The sequence below is a fragment of the Melanotaenia boesemani genome, chromosome 8 (genome assembly GCF_017639745.1).
Source record: "Melanotaenia boesemani isolate fMelBoe1 chromosome 8, fMelBoe1.pri, whole genome shotgun sequence".
Taxonomy (NCBI): Eukaryota; Metazoa; Chordata; class Actinopteri; order Atheriniformes; family Melanotaeniidae; genus Melanotaenia; species Melanotaenia boesemani.
This window is the reverse complement of record NC_055689.1, coordinates 725,043-741,917: the sequence shown is the minus strand read 5'-3', so window position 1 is coordinate 741,917 and position 16,875 is coordinate 725,043. Positions and strand designations below refer to the sequence as shown.

At 42.6% G+C, this 16,875-nt stretch overlaps 1 protein-coding gene and 1 long non-coding RNA gene across 3 annotated transcripts in view; both read right to left on the bottom strand.

Annotated features, from left to right (window-relative positions):
- Positions 1-4,277: 4,277 nt before the first annotated feature.
- Positions 4,278-16,875, bottom strand: part of crtc1a (CREB regulated transcription coactivator 1a) — a 42,031-nt gene continuing 29,433 nt past the window's right edge. For both annotated transcript variants that reach the window (XM_041992361.1, XM_041992362.1), the window contains one exon: positions 4,278-7,468. In XM_041992361.1, coding sequence (XP_041848295.1) covers positions 7,263-7,468 — 206 coding nt within the window. In that variant the 3' untranslated portion in view covers positions 4,278-7,262. The remainder of the gene's footprint in view (positions 7,469-16,875) is intronic.
- LOC121644443 lies at positions 12,986-15,695 on the bottom strand. The gene is made up of 3 exons (XR_006011275.1): positions 15,664-15,695; positions 13,992-13,993; positions 12,986-13,063 (listed from the first exon to the last, which is right to left on the bottom strand). It is a non-coding gene; the product is annotated as an uncharacterized LOC121644443 (long non-coding RNA).

Below are 16,875 nucleotides of genomic sequence, written 5' to 3'. Positions count from 1 at the left end.
GCCAAGAAGACGTTTCTGATGCACGGTGGCGCCACAAAGCAGCTGAGCTGGAGTTGGTTTAGTGAGGATAGCAGGTAAATAGTAGCAGGAATAACTGGAAATGAGGAAAAAGTGGAAACATGGAAATAGTTTCTGTTGTGTGTTTGTTTCAATAACAATATTTCTTCTCCTGAAAGCCAAGACTTGAGAGAACGATGAGATGAGAAAAGGTTTGGTCACTGTTGGTCTGTGTGTTATTTCTACAAAGTTCTGTTAGTAATAAATTCTGCTTTCTTCTTCTGCTCGACCTTTATGCTGCTATATCTATTCATACATTCATTTGACATCTTTTTACCTCCCAGTCTGACAGCTGAGGCTGGAAACATCCTGGGCCTCATTCACAACATCTTCCTATATATCTTCTTGAATTAGTTTTTTGTTGCACGTAAGACGTTTTCTTACTTTCTCATAAATAAATAAAAAAATGGCTTGGAGTTTTAAGGGTTAATATAACGGGTCATTTTAGCTACAATTCATGTTCTAATTAGTAATTAACATTTTTCCTTTATGTCGATCGGTAACACTCAAACCCTGCAGGACCTGCTGTAACACATGACCAAGGACATCATGTTTATCATTAGAAAGATAAAATAGTAGTTGAGTAAAAACACAGATCTAATTTTCCTCAAAAATAACCATAATTAGTTTGTTCACATCTTTTTTAGTTTTTTTCTGTACTAGAAGATAAGTTTTTTATCAAAGGCAGGGCAAACAGGTGTAGTTCACTGTAACAGTCCAGGTACGGGGTATAAATGTTTTACATAATATCATAAAGTGCAATGATGAGAAGTGGAACACAGCTGCAAACAAAATCAAACGATTGACTCTCCCAAATTCACAACCAACCACTGGAGAGAAATGGAAAAAAAGGACTAAAAGGACAAAGACAACATGAACATGACAAGGAAAGAGATATCCAGCGTCCCTTTAGTCCTGAGGAAACAAAAGAAGTTATTTATAAAACATAACGAGTGTCTGGTCCTACAGGATGTAACAACCAGAAAGGATGAGGATGATGAGATGGCACCACAAAACTGCACAGATGTGACCTAAATACATTCTCATTGCATCCATAATGCTGTTCTAGTATAGAGGCAGATCAATTGTCTGGAAAAATATATATAATTACTCTGAGGTCACATATTTAGGAGGAATCCGGGAAAGTATCTATGCTACGCCACACGCATTAAACTCTTTCCTTCTACTACACCTTAGCACAAAAGAAGAAGAGTGACGTGGCACCACCACGCATCATTCGCTAGGAACCCTGAACATTTCCTCCACGCGTACGGTCCGGGAAACACATATTTCATCTGCTGATTCTGTAAGTTTCCCTCCCTGGAAAGACATGAACAGTCCATCATTTTTATGGCAGGTTTACTTTAACTGACACTGAAAACCAAAAGAAAACAAAAGCCAGACCAAATAATCAAACTCCAGAAATCTCTATCCCATCAAGGAGAAGCACATTTATCCAGTTGTAGGCACACTGCACTGGTCTCCTGTTCTTTTAGGGTTCATTTTAAAATCCTTCTATTTGTTTTTAAGTCTTTAAATGACCTCACCCCGTCCTACCTCAGAGCTGCTTCACGTGTACTAGCCCTCCCTGTCCCTCCGGTCCCTCCCAGTCTCTCCTGGTCCCGGTCTCCTGCAAGTCAGACCGGTTTCATCACTGTTCAGTTAATCCCGGCTTAGACCCTCCTCTTTCACTGGCGGTTCACCTAGCATGTGCTTGCTTTGTTGCTTGTATTATTTTTATTTTCCACTGATTTTATTGTCTCATCTTTTATTATTTAATGTTTTAATGTTAATGTTTTTTATTTTATGTTTAGCGATTTGTTCAGTGGTTGCTGTCGTAAAGTGCTTTTATAAATAAAGTTAGCTTGGTTTGGCTAAACATCACGACAATAGAGGCAGCAAGTACTTTTAAGTTTATTTTGAGATCATGGCTAAAGAAGATGACAGCAGAGCCATAAAACCTGTTCCATCTTCCGCGAGAACTTTCTCCTTGTTCTTGAGGCTGCGTTGCAGCTTTTTTCTTGTTCTTGTGGCCTCGAGAACAAGAACAAAGTTCTCGCTACTTGCAGACAAACTAATAGATAGTTTGTAAGATCCCTACAAAAAGCATGCCTTCTCTTTTCGTTATCTTTACTGCTGTCTTCCAGTCAAATTGGAACTGCTGGTGATTTAAGGCCCATTTATGCTTGAAACAGAAGATGGATACTCAGGAGACAAAGTGTCTCCTGCACCATTTACATGCATAATTATTGCGTTTTCCGAGGTCTTGAGGATCTGTTGCTTGACACAGACAAACGAAGCAATGCCACCAAAACCCACGGGGGCAGCGCAGAGGAGTAAAGCTGACATGTGACCAGAGGAGGAGGAGGAGGACGGTGCCCTGTCCAGGCTGTGCAGAATAATTAGGCAAGTTGTATTTTTGAGGATTAATTTTATTACTGAACAACTACTATGTTCGCAATGAACACAAAAGACTCATAAATATCAAAGCTGAATATTTTTGGAAGTTGGAGTGGGGCTTTTTTAGTTTTAGTATCTTAGGAGGAGATCTGTGTGTGCAGGTGACTATTACTGTGTATAATTATTAGGCAACTTAACAAAAACCAAAAATATACCCATTTCTCTTATTTATTTTCACCAGGAAAACCAATATAACAACTCAAAATTTACAAATATACATTTCTGGCATTTAAAAACAAAACAAAAACAACTCAGTGACCAATATAACCACCTTTCTTTGCGAGGACACTCAAAAGCCTGCCATCCATAGATTCTGTCAGTGTCTTGATCTGTTCACGATCAGCATTGCGTGCAGCAGCAACCACAGCCTCCCAGACCCTGTTCAGAGAGGTGTACTGTTTTCCATCCCTGTAGATCTCACATTTGATGAGGGACCACAGGTTCTCTATGGGGTTAAGATCAGGTGAACAAGGAGGCCATGTCATTATTTTTTCTTCTTTTAGACCTTTTCTGGCCAGCCACGCGGTGGAGTACTTGGATGCGTGTGATGGAGCATTGTCCTGCATGAAAATCGTGTTTTTCTTGAACGATGCTGACTTCTTCCTGTACCACTGCTTGAAGAAGGTGTCTTCCAGAAACTGGCAGTAGGACTGGGAGTTGAGCTTGACTCCATCCTCAACCCGAAAAGGTCCCACAAGCTTATCTTTGATGATACCAGCCCATACCAGTATCCCACCTCCACCTTGCTGGCGTCTGAGTCGGAGAGGAGCTCTCTGCCCTGTACTGATCCAGCCACGGGCCCATCCATCTGGCCCATCAAGACTCACTCTCATTTCATCAGTCCATAAAACCTTAGAAAAATCAGTCTTATGATATTTCTTGGCCCAGTCTTGACGTTTTATCTTGTGTGTCTTGTTCAGTGGTGGTCGTTTTTCAGCCTTCCTTACCTTGGCCATGTCCCTGAGTATTGCACACCTTGTGCTTCTTGGCACTCCAGTGATGTTGCAGCTCTGAAATATGGCAAAACTGGTGGCCAATGGCATCTTGGCAGCTTCACGCTTGATTTTCCTCAGTTCATGGGCAGTTATTTTGCGCCTTGTTTTTTCAACACGCTTCTTGCGACCCTGTTGACTATTTTGAATGAAACGCTTGATTGTTCGATGATCACGCCTCAAAAGCTTGGCAATTTTAAGAGTGCTGCATCCCTTTGCAAGACATCTCACTATTTTTCACTTTTCAGAGTCCATCAAATCTCTCTTCTGACCCATTTTACCAAAGGAATGGAAGTTGCCTAATAATTATGCACACCTGATATAGGGTGTTGATGTCATTAGACCACACCCCTTCTCATTACAGAGCTGCACATCACCTGATATGCTTAATTAGTAGAAGGCTTTCAAGCCTGTACAGGTTGGAGTAGAACAACATGCATAAAGAGGATGATGTGATCAAAATACTCATTTGCCTAATAATTCTGCACACACTGTATAGGGGTCACCCCATTTTGTCGGAATGTCCGAATGTCCAGAGAGAAAAAAGTAGAGCACTCAAAATTACCCACAATGCATCTTGAAAAGTAGTGAGCATTGATGGTCACTAGACGGGTCAGTATAGACCACAATGCATTGCGGGCAGAAGCTCAATATGGCGCAAGGAGGTGAAAAAATTGAGCTGCGCAAAATTACCTATAAGCAAACAAACAAAGTACAAACTACAACATAAGGAATAAAAAAAATATTTACACACAACTTTGGATTGGATTTGGAATGACATCTTGACGTGCATTGTGGTTGCCGTGGTGACAGCGGTAGTCACGTGGCTTGCAGCGAGGAAAAAATAGGCAGCTTGTGTCCGAATTGCCAAGAGATTGAGTCACTATGTAGTGCAGCTACGTAGTTATTAAGTGATTCAAATGTGGTGAAAAAGATTCACTTTTGCCGAATGAAAGCAGAGATGATCACAACGAATGTGCTGCGACCCAACATGGCAGAATATTTTGGATGATCTGTCTCCACAAGAAGCTGAGCCCGTGTGTTTTTCTGTAGCATCAGGTGCCTCGAACAAAGGAAAGATGGTTTTAGTGTGTGACATCGAGTGGCATGAAATTCTGCATCACATTTGAACCCGATAGCTTCATCCAGCCGTTGAAAGGTGGCCAGCTCCCACCTCTTACTTCAGGTCACTCGGGGAGACCTATCCTGTAGCTCTAAGGAGTTTTAGGATGAAGAAAAAACAGATGCAGCAGAGATTTAACTGTGTTTCTTTCACAACATGGGTGTGGTTTTGGAGGAAACAAAGCTCTGCATCACAGACGTCTATAAAGTGCAGAAGCTAAACTAAGATACTGTAACCAAAACAGGACAGCTTCTTTGGATATCAGACCAGCAGCTGGTGGAGAAACAAAGCAAACAAAAATCAAAGTACAACAGGACTTTCTGAAGTTCTATGACACTGTCTTTACTTATTGACTGCTGAAACTGAAGCCTACTGGACTCTACGAGAAGCTCACCTTCACTCACCTGGAGCAGGTGTGACATCCTGAAAATGACCACCAACATGGATCAACTTGATGAGGAGTTGTGTCCTTACCGGCAAGAAGTGGATGGCAATTTTTCAAACCCAGGCAAAGCCAACCCGACCATGTTCGAGATTGTCTCATTTGCCCTGATTTGTCCTAAGTGTGCGAGGCTCAAATGCTTTTGTTGAGGCTTTTCTCTTTAATGACCAAGAAATGGTCAGATTCTAGAAACAGATGCAGCACTGAACAGATCCAATATGGACTTCACATAACGGACTGTGACATGTCAAGCAAGGACTTTTCTCTGGCTGTGCAAAAGGACAAAATCATGCTGGAGTCAGTCCGGAGCAGCAAAAAGAATCCGTGGAAAAGAAGACATGGGAGTCATGATCTCTTTCTTCTCTTTTGAATTTGCAATCTGCTTGTTAACTGCTATAAATATCCAGACTGTTGTCATTTATTTTGAGGTTTATTCAAATGCGAAGTTGCATGTGTGTAAGGATACATAACAAGATATTAACTACTAAGTGTTGAAATGTATAAATGATTTTGAAACAGTCTCACCAGCATACTGCATCAACGTGTCAACATGAGCTGCATATTTAGATTAAAATCTGAGATTATACCCGTTCAAGCTTGTGTTCATTAGTTTTTTTGTGTTAGTCTTTTTGCAAAAAAGAAAACAGCAACTTATTAGGCTGGACGTAGTCAACCCTTGGCACAAATGATGCTTTAAACAAACAGTAAATATGCGAGGCAGCCGTGGTCGTCGGGTTTTGTCCAGGAGAAAACTGTGGTGGGAAACGATACGTCACATTGCCAAATGACTGGAGAGTATCTGTAAAGAGGAGCAAGAAGAGTTTCTCCACCAAATACTGAGTCACATTTACTCTTTCACATACATACAAATAGATCTTTAAACTGTCATTACTTTAGTTTTTTTGGTTTTTTTGTTGATATTCTGTATCTGTTACAAGGAATCTACCGTTGAATGATGGACAGTTCATGTCTGTGTAAGGAGGTGAGCTTGCAAAAACAGCAGGGGATCTGATAAGTATTCTCCCATTTATACATGTATCCCTTGTTTTACAGTCCTATTAATCATTGTAGTTTTGCATAGATATAATTACGCAAACTCCAACCACATTGTGTACATGTAAAATACAAAACAAGGTTGTAAACATCTGGATCATTACATAGACCTCACTTCCTCCCATTTCAGTTGTGTGAATGAACATGGGAACCGATATGGTAGTGTCATCATAACAATGAACAATGCACGCCAAACAAACTGCAAGTAAATAAAAAATTGCTTAATTCATATTTTTCCCTCTTTTACATATTTCTCTTTGCATGAAAACCAAAACGTTAAGCTATTAAGGCAAAACAAGTTTCCACAGTGATTTATGTTTTCATGCATAACTGATGACGCCTGTTTCCCACAATAAAATCAAAATTCAGCATTTCCTAAAAATAAATTAGGCTGTCAAATTATGAGTCACTGCCTCATTGGGGCATATTTTACAAACCATCCAGATAACAGCACGAAAGATATATCCAAGCTGAGAACAGCTAGCTTGCCTCGCAGGAAGAGGTATTTCATGTGTCCTGGAATTTCTTATAGGATTCTCTGCAGATATAGTTTAGTTATTTAAAAGGAATAAATCATCAGTGTCTTCCTCATCAAGCTTACTGAAATGAGTACTAGGAATCTAGAACAGTGGTTCCCAACCTGGGGTCCGCCAAAAAAGTGCAGCTTTGAACGTTTAGAGCCATTGCGATTAATGTCCACACACTGTCCCGATTTTAAGAAAAAATTATGTCTGTATGTTGCTAACTTAACTTTGGCTTTATGGAATGTCAGGGCTCAGCCAGAATACAGTGTTTGTGGTGAGAATCTTCTTTTTGAAAGCATAAAACCAGCATGGTTTCAGTACGGGTGGGGTGGAGTGTCCATGGCATTTAGTATTTGCATGAAGGGGGTCCTCGAGGAAAACAGGTTGGGAACCACTGGTCTGAATTAACCAAACTGGATGTTTCTTTCTCAGAAGTAGAAGTTCCATACCTTAACGGGGACTTGGCAGCAGTCTTTAAACATTTTGATTTCCTACAATGGCCTCTTTTAAGATGATCTCTAGCCAGACAAGGCCCCTGAACATCCCACTCCAGATGTCTTCTCCTCAGCAGAGTTCACACACTTGTGCACGAGCATGTTGAGTATAGCCGGTTACAACCGATCGAGGCGAAACGCATCCTCAGTGGCAGGGTCGGCCAGGATCATGTCCGGGTCATTCAGCATGTGCAGGCCGTCCAGCGTCAGCGGGTCGATTTTCAGATCGTCCAGCGGGAACTGGGAGTCCACATCGAAGCTGATGTCGGTGGACAGCGAGCCGGCCAGATCCTTGGGGAGGCTGGGTGGAGACTCACCGCTCACTGAACACAAACAACACATTTTAACAGTAAAAAAACGATGTTCACGCTTTTTGGCTAAAATGAGATGACATTTGATCCAAACTCTGCCTGACATCCTCTTCAGATGATTTCATGAAAAATGCTCACAAATGATTTTTTTATTCTGTATTTACTAGGGGTAGCTGGTTCACTATTTGATCGATTCATTGCGAGGCGACACGTATCAATTCAATTACGATTCGTAAATGTTCAAAATCTATTATTTTTCATAGTAACTAAATGACAGGAACACAGCCGCAAACTGTCCAGTCCGTCCCCCTCAAGAGTCCGGGCGTAAACAACAAAGATACCAGGAGGCAGCATCTAGTTTTCAGCCTCTGTTACTCAGCATGAGATCACAAAGATCAGCTCTGAAGGCTAACGGTTGGAAACTGTTTGGTTTCTATGGACCATAGACTGTATATAAAAGATGGGCGGAGCTTCTGTGATGTCGCCCGTAGGTTTCTGAAGAGCAAAAGTGAAGCTTGTTGGGTGTTCCCACCGTCGCCATTTTGGCTGCATCACGCCTGTCGTTAGTCCCGGAAAATCCAAAAATGGGCAAAGAGGTCGAGCTGAGAGGGAGACTGTGAGCTAACCAAGCTAACCCAGAGCTAACGGTAGCTAACCAGCTAACGGAGGTAGGCGGGCTAAAGCTAAGGCGCGCTGTTAGCCGGCTAAAAACCGCGGTTGTGCTGCACTCTCCCTTCTTTCCGCGGATATTGGATACCTGTCAATCATAAGGACACGCCCTTAATTATGCTGACTTTCAAGATTAAATAACATCCAAACGGATGAGTTAAAAAAAAATTCACTCCCCTCACAGTTGTCATGAAGGTAAACTTGACCTATTAATCCTAAAATGGGTTTTTGTACCAGGCTTTAAACATGTTTATTTCTGCTGTGAAGTTGGCCTTTTTGACATGGGAGTCTATGGGGATTTACTCTGTTGTGGAGCCCCTAGTGGACGAGGGGGGAACTGCAAATTTCTTGCACTTCTGCATTGGCTTCACATTTTACAGGTGGAGGTTGCCGCTTGTTATGGACATGAGAACGGACACGGCCTGGACAAGACTTACTCCATATGTGAGTTGTTTGAAGCCCCCAAAAATGTAATAATAATAATAATAAAACCTACGACAGCACCTCATGGTTTCCTAGCCCAGGTCAGAGGAGGAGAAGCTGCCAGAGTTCTGTTGCTTTGGCATACGGTAGCATACCATAGCCTCCTATCTCTGATTAGACTACTTAATCAAAACCACATGTGCTGTTTTGATAGATGGGCTACAATGATATTTATTATTTATTTATTATTCTTTCCGTTGAGGACATCTACACATTTGGATTCATCAAAACTGGGTTTCTGATGTTTGGAGCAAGTGGTTTCCTGGTGTATCACAAAATTCGGGCACTGTTGGCGGCCACTGGCAAGCTGCCGGACTTTTGTGCAGGTGTACTGTGCTGAGCTACAAACAATCAGACTATGGCGTTGCAAGAGCTTAACCGTAAACTGGATGCCATCCTAGCTCAGAATGGCAGGCTGGTTGCAGTTTCAGAGCTTGTACATGGGGTGGACACCAACTTGGAGAAGTTGTCGGCTCAGCTCGGTGGAAACTGACCCAAAACTTCGTAGCCAGCGAGACCACTGAAGACTTAAGGCAGACGAAACAACCTCTAGCCTGGAAACAAAACAAATGCTGTTACCTTAATCTGGCTCCCTGAACTGGTCTTGGATGGCTGGTTATCAAGTTCCCCTGGAATGTTGGACCCTTCCCCCCTCGCTCCACTCCCAGGCTGCAGGTAGATTGGATGCACTCTCGGCAGCTGCGTCCGCACCTGGCTGCGATGGAAAACCCTACTCCCCCCTACGACACGTTTTAGGAAGAAGGCACTGGATGCTCAATACGTATTATGACCCCACTTCCAAAAAGGTTAACAGAAAAAAACTGTATTAAAAGTACAGTTTCATACACTACATCTGAGTTTCCCCTCAAGTTTAGTCATACATGAGATGCACTTGAGCAATGTGCAGTTAATATGCAGCATGTCATGTTATTTTCTGCACCACTTAGCCCAAATTTAGGGTCGCGGGGAAGATGGAAACTATCCCAGCAATTAGCAGGCAAGAGACAGGTTCACCTGGACAGGTTGCCAGTCCATCACAGGGCCAACACAGACAGACAAACAACCATTCACACTCCAGGAGGTGCATTGGAAGGTGGGAGGAAGCCCGAGTACCTGGAGAGAACCCACGCATAGACGGGAGAACAAGCTAACTCCACACAGAGAGGTCGCTGTTCCAACATCCCCCAGCTGAGTCTCGAGCCAGCGATCTTCTTTACTGTGGCTACGGTGCTAAACACCACACCGCCGTGCAGCCCTACATGCAACATAAAACACTAAACTGACTTGCTGCTTCACTATCAACTAGGGCTGGGTGATATGAACCGAATCTTATATCTCGATATTTTTTACCTGAATCACAATATAGATATATGATACAAGATGGCGGTGCACATGGATGCGGCGGCTTATGGCTCCCCATTCCAGTGCTCTTTTCTCTTTCTTTTTCTGTTGTTTTTCTTTCTTTTGTGCATGACTGGTCATGCGAACATCCCGTACATCCGCCAGATGCTCTTGGATATCGGAAACCAACACCAGATATCTATTTCAAGTGACTTTCACCACAGGCACAAAATTCCAGACGACATAGCGAGACCACCGGACTCTCTGTGGATTGTTATCGGGTCTGGAAGGCGGCGCAGACGGAGGAGGGAGAGGAAGCAGAAGCGGGACTGCAGGTCCGGCGTTATGCTACGGCTAAGAAAACAACCTCACAAGCCACCTCTTCCGAGCCTGTATCTCTCCAACGCCAGATCCCTGGTACATAAAACGGACGACCTGGAATTACTACTCGCTGGAAAATTGCTATGTCCGGGATTGTTGTGTACTGATTATCACTGAAACCTGGCTTCACCCGGACATACCCGATGCTAGCGTGCAGCTAGCAGGCCGAACTCTGCTACGCTGGGACAGGACAGAGGACTCTGGTAAGAGCAGAGGAGGGGGGCTCTGTATCTATGTGCACGACAACTGGTGTAACAACGGGACAATCATAGACCAACACTGTTGTCCGGACATAGAGTACATGTCTGTTAGATGTCGGCCTTTTTTTCTGCCGAGAGAGCTGACTGTTGTTATCGTCACAGCTGCGTATGTCCCACCCGACGCCAGTGTAAACACGGCGCTCTCTCTCCTGCTGAACACCATAAATGAACAACAGCGGGCCTATCCCAACGATGTTCACATTATTGCAGGGGACTTTAATAAGGCCAACTTAAAAACTGTACTACCGAAGTTCTACCAGCATGTTAAGTGTGCTACAAGGGGGGAGAACACCCTGGATCATGTCTACACTAACATCAAGCATGCATACAGGGCCGTACCCCTCCCCCACCTCGGACAGTCAGACCATCTTTCCCTCCTGCTTCCCCCAGCCTACACCCCCCTCAGACGTAGGAACAGGCCCACCACAAAAACTGTAACAACCTGGCCTGAAGATGCCCTCGCCAAACTCCAAGACTGTTTCCAACAGACAGACTGGGACGTGTTTGAACAACAGGAGCTGGAGACATTTACAGGAACGGTACTGGACTATATTCAGTTCTGCATCGGGAATGTGACTGTGGACAAAACCATCAGGGCTTTCCCTAACCAGAAACCCTGGATGACCAGCCAGGTCCGTGCACTCCTCAGAGCCCGGGACGCTGCCTTCAGGTCAGGGGACAGAGCACTGTATAGTGCTGCTCGAGCTGACCTGAAAAGAGGCATAAAAAGAGCCAAGGCGGACCACAGGATGCGCATAGAGTCCCACCTGTCCAGCAACAACACTCGGGAGGTGTGGCAGGGCATACAGGACATCACTAACTTCAGAGGTTGTGATGTGTCGACAGCAGATCAGAGCGCAACACTGGCAGAGGAGCTAAACTGCTTCTTTGCCTGGTTTGAATCACAGCAGCATGCATCTGCTCCAACCATGCTCCCACCCCCACCCCCATCTGGCTCCCGCACCACCCCACTCACCATCCAGGAGCACGATGTCAGACGGGTGCTCCTGGCAGTGAACACTAAGAAGGCTACTGGCCCAGACGGAGTACCGGGCAAGGTGCTCAGAGCGTGCGCCCACCAGCTCGCCCCCACCTTTACCAGGATCTTCAACCTCTCCCTGGATCAGGCAGTCATCCCACACTGCCTCAAATCTTCCACAATAGTCCCGGTGCCGAAGAAATCTCCCATCACCAGCCTGAACGATTACCGACCGGTGGCCCTCACTCCGGTAATCATGAAGTGCTTTGAGAGACTTGTTCTTCAGCACATCAAGGACCATCTCCCCCCAGACTTCGACTCCCACCAGTTTGCATACCGCGCGAACAGATCCACTGAGGACGCCATAGCTGTAGCTCTTCACTCTGCGCTGAACCACCTGGAGCAGCAGCAGAGCTACGTCCGGATGCTCTTTGTGGATTACAGTTCTGCGTTTAACACAATAATCCCGGACAGATTATGCACAAAACTGGACACTGTTGGCCTCCCCCCTCTCACATGTGCCTGGATAAAGGACTTTCTAACAGACCGACTCCAAACTGTGAGACTAGGTCCCCACCTCTCCTCCACCCGCACGCTGAGCATCGGCTCCCCACAGGGCTGTGTGCTGAGCCCCCTCCTGTACTGCCTCTACACCCACGACTGCAGGCCGGCCCACAATGACAACCTCATCGTCAGGTTCGCTGACGACACTACAGTGGTCGGACTCATCTCTGGGGGTGATGAGGCTGCCTACAGGGAGGAGATCCTGAAGCTGGCTGCTTGGTGTTCTGAGAACAACCTCACTCTCAACACCAAGAAAACCAGGGAGATTATCATCGACTTCAGGAGGTTCAGCACAGACCCAGCCCCCCTCTACATAAACGGCGAGTGTGTGGAGAGGGTCCACACCATCAGGTTTCTTGGCGTCATCATCTCGGCCGACATCTCCTGGACAGAGAATATCACGTCAATCACCAAGAAGGCTCAGCAGCGGCTACGCTTCCTGAGAGTCCTCAGGAAGCACAAACTAAACTCCAACCTGCTGCTGACCTTCTACCGCTCATCCATCGAGAGCCTGCTGACATACTGCATCACAGTATGGTACGGCAGCTGCACTGTAGCAGACAGGGAGAGGCTACAGAGAGTTGTAAAGACAGCACAGAAGATCATTGGCTGCCCTCTCCCCTCCCTGATGGACATTTACACCTCCTGCTGCCTCAGCAGAGCCAGAAACATCATAAATGACAGCTCCCACCCTGGCTCTGATCTGTTTGCCCTGCTGCCCTCTGGGAGGCGCTACAGGTGCATCAGGACTAAAACAAACAGACTCAAAAACAGTTTCCTTCCAAAAGCAATAACTGCCCTAAACTCCTGTAGGAATTCAAATGTGAAATACTTGGGACACTAACGACATATGTGCAATACTTTCTGTCATGTGACATGTACAACATATCATGATACGTGCAAGAATACTTTGAATGTGCAATACATTTTCTGACTTGGATATGTTTCAGTGTAATTTATATATTTTCAGCTCAAACACTATATGGGCCATTCTACCAAATTTGTGCAAATTGCTGTCCCACATAAAAAAAACTATTTAACAAAACAATTAAAAATTCAGACCTTCAACATTTACTAAGATTATGGTATTATCTAGTTAAACACAAGACTGTAACTCAATAATAATTAAGCCAAATATATAGAAAATCATCATTAATGCTACCTTCCTAGGTACTTTCTATTGGGAAGTAGTTGTCCCAATCTCTAAGCCCTAAATTTCAACTCATGAAAATAATACTTAAAAGAATTTTGTAATTTTTTCCAATGGTGTATTTTAAAACATATGTTTGGTTTATTTTAAACAGAATGTAAAATATTTAGATTCATTTTGAAATTATTTTAAAACGACAAAAGCATGCTTTAAAAAATGGTGTCCCACACTTTTATGTGACAACCGTAACACGAGTCATTTTGCTTCATGGTTGGAGCCTAGTGTTAGTCAGACACCTGAAATTCTGACCAGGAAGTCAAACTGCGTCCCTGTCCCTCATGGTGCATGGTGAGTGATTACCTCTCATCATTTTCAAGTAAATGTGTTCCAAAGTCTGAATATCAGTATGTTACATTAATAACTGTCACAACCGTACACATATTATCTGCAAATAAGTACACTTTTGAGGGCTCAAACCAAAAAGTTAATTTTTGTTGTGTGTACAACTGTTCAAAACATCTGTTGCTAGCCATTTACTTGTTTGCATGTTTGAGTTATGCTAGGAATTAGCTAAAAATGTCACAACCGTAACAGTCACAACCGTAACAAATTGTAACGTTAAGGTTGTGACATAATCATTACGGTAGTGACAACTTGTAATGTTCCACATAATTAAGGCAATATTTGATCATTGTTATTACAATATACTCCTCGAAACAATAATATTAATAATATATTTGATTTGTAAAACACATTTCATTCTTAAAAGTGCTAAATAATGTTTAATATGATAAACATGATGATAATGCTGACTTATATTTCACGTTATACAGCTAAGCTGGGAGAAAGCGAGCAGTAATGCCAAAAGAACATAAAAAGAGTGGAGCAGAGAGGGTGAGAGAATACAGAAAAAGATTGAGGGAAGACCCAGAGAAGTACAAAGAATATTTAAAGAAGGGAAGAGAACGAAACAAGAAACGAAAGGAAGAAGGAAAGATCAAATCTATCAGTGATTTATCTGACAGGGAGCAAAGGAAGGTCAGACGATCATGGCGAAAACGACAGCAGCATCACAGGGTATTGGTGAAAAGTCAAAGAGAGATGAAGAGATTGTGCACAACTTCCACGCCACCTCCCACACCCTCTGCCCCGCCTTCTGCCATGTCTTCACCCACACCTCCCCAACTTCCACACGTTTCTAGTGAGATTGTTACTCCACACACTTCCTATGAGATTCATAAGAGACGTTTGGTAATGCGTGCCCACAGAAAAATAAAGACCCTTGAGCTGAAGATTAAAGACCTTGAACGGAAAAAAGAAAAATATAGAAAACGGGGCTATAGATTGTGTATGAATCCAGAGAAGTCAAAATGTTCCCCAAGATCAAAAACTCAGAAGGAAGTAAGGAAGCACAGAGTTCCTGTGCATATCAGAAAGACCCTTCTTTTTCATAACACTAGGCAGCTCCCACAGAGTGATCAACAAGACTGCAGACAACCCACATCTAAAGTTCATCTATCAGAAAACTGCCCAACACAAAACCTTAAACCTAGTCAAGACATAGTCATATTTGTTTTAGTTGTTTTACTGTCATGTTGCAGTAGATGCGCTACGAGGTTGAAGTAATGTAAAATAAATGACTCTTCAATAGTAAATAACCTCATTTTATTGATTAGAAACATTTGTGTTTGTAAAATTCACATTGAAAAGCTGGTTGTGAGTTAAAATTAAGCAATAAGGTTGAGGGGAAATAATGCAACCTTGCAAACATAATACTGTGGTCATGACCAAAACAGTGCAGTCACTACCGTAACAGTGCAGTCACTACCGTAACGCTGAATGTTTTGTAAAATAAAATAATAACTGAGTCATTAAATAACATTTTATGATAACTGCTGGTTAAATGTAACTTCAATTTAACAACTAATTTACTCTGAGATCTCTATGATCAGTGTAATTTATTTTACAAAAAAGATTGCATTTAAATTTTAATGAAGTCTTAGAAAATAAACTTCAAAATTTGTTTAAAAAATAGTTTTAATTTATTTAGTTGTAAAACCCTTCATGAAAAATTTCTAAAAATATTCTTTAGAGGATGTATGGACACACAATATTAACAGATTAATGTAATGATTTTTTATTGCAGTGTGTTTCTATGTTACGGTAGTGACACCTTTCAGGAGTGGAAAAACATTTCAAGAACAGACAGACATAAATATATGAAATTGGACTGCACCTTTACTAGATATGTACCATAGAAATATGGTGCAATATATGTATGGACGAGGTTTTTGGAAAAAAAACATCTTTTTAAAATATGTTTCCAACTCTGGACTTTGCACGAATTCTGTAGAATGGCCCATATACATGTATAGTATACAGGTATATACATCATACTTATATCTGCAAATAACTCAAGGAGTGTGCACATCTGTTTATTTCGGTAAATATTTTATACCTTAGATCTTTTATTTATTTATTTATCTTCTATACTGCTCTCTTTGCACTGACATTGGTGATGGCTTAATCTCATTGTATATGTGTATAATGACAAGGCATTCTATTCTATTCTATATCTCAATATATATATTTTTTGTCAAGAAACCAAAGAGACAGGTCTGATTTACAGCCTTCAGTGCTAAATATACTTTTATTATGGTTCAGCAGCACATGTGCATTAAAACAGCAGAAATTAAAGTACCTTTATATTAAATTAATTGCTCCTAAAACAAAATAAATTGAAAAGTACTTTTTAATGACCATGACAAAAATACAGCTGTGCAAAATGCAAAAGAAAAGATGCTTTTAACTCAAAACAAGCTATCTCCATATAAATGATATTCCCTCCTTCTATATTGTGTCTGATAAAGTCTCGATTTATTTGAAAATCTCGATATATTGCCCAGTCCTACTATCAACTGTGTGCCGACACAGCAGTCACTGGGGGCTGAATCATAGACTAAAAGATGCCCGGAGCCCCCGTGATGTCACCCGTAGGTTTCTAAAGAACTGAATTGAAGCTTGTTGTGCGGTTACAACTATCGCCATCTTGGCAGCGTCACACATGCCGTCATTCCCGGTAAATCCAAAAATAGGCAAAGAGGTGGAGCTCAGAGGGGCACTGTGAAGGTGGTGGTGGATTACTGACAACAATCAAACTCCGAGCTGCCTGTAGCTAAGACCTAACCTGGAGCTAACGGTAGCTAACCAGCTAATGGAGGTAGGTGGGCTAAAGCTAAGGCGCGCTGTTAGCCGGCTAAAAACCGCAGTTGTGCTGCACTCTCTTCTTGCCGCGGATATTGGGATACCTGTCAATTAAAAGGACACGCTGTGAAGTTGGTCTTTTTAAAATGGGATTTGCTCTGTTTTGGAGACAATTTTTTGCACTTCCACATTGGCTTCACATTTTACCAGTGGAGGCTGCAGCTTGGGCTGAATTGATGATTATTGCAGATTTCTGTGCTACACATGTGCATTAACCAGGTGTAGCTATAACATATGCCCACCAGAACACCTGCTGCTGCTCCTAACCATTGCTAACACATCTTTCCTGTACATTCCATGGAAAATATGAACATAATATGAAAACTAT